Source organism: Limulus polyphemus, unplaced genomic scaffold, assembly GCF_000517525.1.
Source record: "Limulus polyphemus unplaced genomic scaffold, Limulus_polyphemus-2.1.2 Scaffold224, whole genome shotgun sequence".
NCBI lineage: Eukaryota > Metazoa > Arthropoda > Merostomata > Xiphosura > Limulidae > Limulus > Limulus polyphemus.
The window spans coordinates 109,863-114,933 of NW_013665834.1; the positions used below are offsets into that span (position 1 = coordinate 109,863).

Genomic DNA, 5,071 nt, shown 5'->3' on the forward strand with positions numbered 1-5,071 from the left:
GTAATAGATAGAAGTATAAGAAATATAGATTACTTTAGAGAACTGGTAGGAATGAAGGATTTTGATATAATTGGAATAACTGAAACATGGTTAAATGTAGATGATTTTGATCATGGAAATTTCTTTGAAAGACAGGGTTACAGGCTATATAATAGGGATAGAGTACTAAAGAGAGGGGGAGGAGTGGCTTTATATGTAAAATGTGAGTAACGTCCTGTTGAAGTTGAGGATATCAAAGATAATATCAAGGAGATCGAATCCATTTGGGTTTATATTAGTGGATATAAAAGGAAACGGATTGTAGTGGGAATTTGTTATGAATCACCAAATGATATTGATGAAATTAGTGAGAAACTTTACAATGAGATTAACATTTCGGCTGTTAATGAAGTCATAATTATGAGTGATTTTAATTTCAGGCATATAGATTGGAAAATGCCAGAGTCAAACCATGAGGGGGGAGAGGTTTTTAGAAACTGTTCAAGATGGCTTTCTTCACCAATTAGTTAAGGAATCTACTACAAACAATGCTGTTCAAATACAGAAATGATTGAGAAGGTGGAAATTGGAGAACATTTGAGTGAAAGTGATCATTACTATATTAGGTTCAATGTTTTGCTGCATATGGAGATAAGGAGTTATGATATTTTGGTTACAAATTTCAAAAAAGCAAATTTTGAAGGGATGCAACAAGAATTATCTATTGCGAATTGGGCAGCTGAGTTATTTGGAGATGCTGAGCAGATGTGGAAAATTTTTAAAGTTAAATTTTTAAATATTCAAGACAATCATATTCCTTTTAGAAAGAAAGGGGTAGCTGCAAGTAAAAAAACATATTGGTTAACAAAGAGTATAAGCGATAAAATTAAAGAAAGGCATCATCAATTTTAGAAATCCAAATTGACTGTTATGACAGGAGATCTAGAAGATCAAGAAAGTTGGTGAAACAGGAAATTGGGAAATCCAAAAGGATGTATGAGAAAAGGTTGGCTGAAAATGTAAAAATTCACAGTAATGACTTTTTAAAATACATTAAGAGTAAACAAAAATGTTAGGATAGGGTAGGACCCTTGAGGGATAATGAAGGAAGGCTAGTATCTGATGATTATGAGATGGCTGAGTTATTTAATTTTCTTTTTCTTTGGTTTTTTTGAATAAAACTTTAAGCAGTATTCCACATCTTGAACAATTGATAGATGGAAACAAGATCGAACAAGATCACTGCATTAATTCAGACCTGGTTAAAAAAAGATTGGGAAGTATAAAGAAAGATAAGGCTCCTGGGCCAGATAAGGGTTTTTAAGGAGGTTAAAGATTGGATATGTAAAATGGAGGAACAATATATGGTGTGGAGGCTAGAGTGGACAGATGCTCTCACATATAAATGGTGAAAATGGCAAGTGTGATGACATATACCTGAAACTTTAAACATTAAACACCCAAACATAAAACATATGATTGAATATAGATATGAAATCAATTAAATTTGAGCACTTTAGTATGTAACCAGTAAGTTAGTTTTAACATTGATATACATATTTATTTCAGTAATTTTGTTCCTACACTGCTTAATGAGTGAATTTTTCATTCAGGACCGAAAAAATTTCTTCTTTGTTACATCTAGAGATAGCTTTTATTAAAAAAATATCGTTTTTAATGTAATTAATTTTAGAATTGTTCCATTGACAGTAAATTGTTAAGTAAACAGTCTACTTCTGGAGTCTGATGTTCATAACAAACTAATATCAAAAGTGATACTTCATGTATTACAACAGTTATAACATATTAAAAAGGTTTTATTTTTACCGCCCTCCAGTGGCACAGCAGTATGTCTGCAGACTTACAGTGCTAGAAACTGGGTTTTGATACCCATGGTGGGCAGAGCACAGATAACCCATTGTGTAGCTTTGTGCTTAACTTCAAACAAATAAACAAAATATTTTTACTTTTGGAATATATATTGAGATTTTTTTATTTTATTTTATGAATGACATTGTTTAAGTTCCACCTTTTGGTAGTTGACCACTTGTTAAAAGAATATATTCCTGGAACATCTGAGGGTTTATCGTGTAACAAGCAACATTTTTGTACAAAATGTAATGTTGTTGTCACAATTAATGACCTTGTGATAAACAGTTAAGCTGAAGTTGACCAGCAGATATGAGAGTCTAGTAATAACAAAAATGAAGGCAATTTCAAATTAACAGAATTTTCCAAAACTACTTTTTCTCATATTTTAAGCCCATTCCACTTTTTGAGTAACTAAATAAATAAATAACTGAAAAATGTTTTTGGAGAGAAACTCTCACTGTCACTGATGATTTTAATGTATAGTGTTTGCAGATATTAAAAAATAGTTTTTCCATAGGTCTTCTCCATTAATGTATTGCCAGTAGATGATGGAACTCCAATATTAACAGCTAACCTTGGGATTCAGTACTTGGAAATATTTGAAGGAAAGGTAGTTTTATTCATTAGTTTTCTGCTGTACTTTTGTAATACATGATTCCACAATACTTAGATATGTCTGAAAAGAAAATGACTGTGACTAGTTAGTATTTGTGAGAAACAACAACAAGCAAAGTATTTTGATATTTATGATATTGAATACATTATGTAACTTTTACATGGAGAAGATATAACTTTGTTTTTGGACAGCCTATGAATGCTATTACCAAGAGAGATCTACTAACTGAAGATGCTGACACTAGACCAGAGGATCTTTTGTACACAGTGACTCAAGCCCCTATTCATGGTCATCTAGAGCTTGCCAGCAATCCTGGATCTCCAGTCTTAATGTTCTCGCAAAGTTAGTTCATATTTTGTTCTTAATTCAAATCTAAAGATTTCTTATGTACATTTTTAAGGAAAGTTTTATATTTTTTGTTGACTCAGTTTTCCTGTAGAGCATTTAAGATGTATTGTATGTAATAGATATTAATAACAAGGTAGTATCAAAAACATCTTTAATTAGACATTTTGTAAATTTTTCAAATTTCATTGACAGAATTAAAACCTTGAAAGTTAATTCACAGTATTCTGTTCCAAAAAATAACATTTGCTATTAAGTGAGAAGTTTTTTTGATACAACCAAAAGTTTAGAAAGAACACAGATTTAAATGATAACAATATGATGGAAAGTACAATAAAATTTTTGGCAGATGTATCTTTAATACTAGTGCTAAAAGAAATCATTATAAAAAAAAAGGATTAAATGTAAGTATAAACACCTGGATTTTTAGAATAAAATAATAATAATAAAACATATTAATACTATTAATAAAAAATCAAAACACTCAAACTCTGGAAATAATTAAATCAATTAAATGTGTCATGTGTAAGTATTTGTAGGTGATGTGTAGTTTTAGCAATATAGGTAGCTTTACAGCTACCACAAGTGTATTTATAAAGGATTTTTGAACTCAGGATTTTAGTTTCAAACTTTGTTGAGACAGTGTGTGGTAGGGATGATTAAGGGGAGCTGCCATTACTTTGTAATACACTATGATTTTTGGAAAATTCATAGTGAAAACAGAAATAGCAATAATAGATATTATACACCCTTTTTAGGAGACTTAGAACAAGATTACACTTGAATGAGTCTGGTATTAAACTGTTGAAACGAATGTAAAGCCAATAAATATTTTCTTGCAACAAACAGATGTGGAAAAGAGATTGTGCATGTAAAGTTTACAGCATGATGTTACAAGTTTAGGTATTTCTAAAAACATCTTGGCATGATCAATGTTGTCAAAATGTATGAAAATACCATCAACATATCTTCTATAGTACTAGTTTGTAATAGAGGAGACATTTATCCAGTCACTGACAGTCATGATAACAAAGAATGATATTCTCAAGAGTCAAACTTAGGGGATACTTCCATTGCCACCCCATTAAAAGCAATGTGATTGTCCTTGAGGGCTTACCTAAGAAGTTGCTCAAATTTTCATTGATTAAAATTAGAGTGCAGGGCATCTTTGATTGGGAATAAATTTTTAATAATCTAAATAATAGTTTAAAGCTAGCTAACTCCACCTATGTCTTGTTTCTGATTACATAGTGAGAATAACAACCACCCCATCCTTCTTGAAAATTCAAAAACTCCAGAACAACAGGTTATGAACTCTTTATTAAATAAAGCCTTTCCATTTTCAGAGGTTGTCCAACACTAAATTATAAGCTCCAATCGTCCCTGTTGTCTGATTATTTTCAGATTCCCAGTGCTTTTACTTTTAATTATTAGTATTAATCTTTATTATTATTATTTTCACAGATGCAGGTGCTTATACCTATATTTAACACTTTCTTTAAAACATTTTTTGTTAGCAATATTATTAAAGATGTATCTGCCACACATTTTATCATACTTTGTTTTATATTGTGTCTGTTTAAATCTGTGTTCTTTCTAAACTTTAGGTTGTATCAAAAACTTCTCCATTAATAGCTGATATTATTTTTCGTTTTAAACATATTGTGAACTAATTTTTTGAGGCTTTAAATCTGATGACAGAATTTGAAAATTCCAAAATATTTTATGTGAATTCATTTCTTTGACATGTGTATAAATAGTAGTTTTATGTACAGCATTTAATTTTTAATTATGTGAAATAACTATAATTAAGGAAAATATATTTTGGATATTTTTTATTGAACTGATAGATGACATCAACACTGGCATGTTACGCTACATTTTAACTGATGCAAGTAATGTAACAAGTGACAAATTTGTTTTTAATGTGGAAGATGCTAAACCAAACATCATCAGTGAGAATGTTTTCCATGTACGTTGGGCAAGGATTAGTTTTTCTAAACAGACCTATAATATTAGTGAGAGCTCCAGAATGGTACAACTAAAAGTGAAGAGATCAGGAAATCTGAAACAGGTAAGTCTTAATGTTGTGATCAGACATTTTATGTAGTTTTTTTTTCATAGTGTCAAAACAGTTTGTATGGGCAGAATGATATTGCAAACATAGAAATGCTTATCATGTTCACTGTTGAGGATGCACATGTGCATGTTTTGCTATTTTCTTTTTTTTTTTTTTGTCATTTGTTGCTTATTTTCGTT

At 30.3% G+C, this 5,071-nt stretch overlaps 1 protein-coding gene across 1 annotated transcript in view; it reads left to right on the forward strand.

The window, feature by feature from the left end:
* The window catches only part of LOC106478558 (extracellular matrix protein FRAS1-like), a 154,477-nt gene that overhangs the window by 79,233 nt on the left and 70,173 nt on the right, over window positions 1-5,071 (forward strand). Inside the window, exons 42-44 of the mRNA XM_013939110.2 lie at window positions 2,369-2,461; window positions 2,659-2,809; window positions 4,663-4,886. Of these exons, the coding sequence (XP_013794564.2) occupies window positions 2,369-2,461; window positions 2,659-2,809; window positions 4,663-4,886 (468 nt within the window). The remainder of the gene's footprint in view (window positions 1-2,368; window positions 2,462-2,658; window positions 2,810-4,662; window positions 4,887-5,071) is intronic.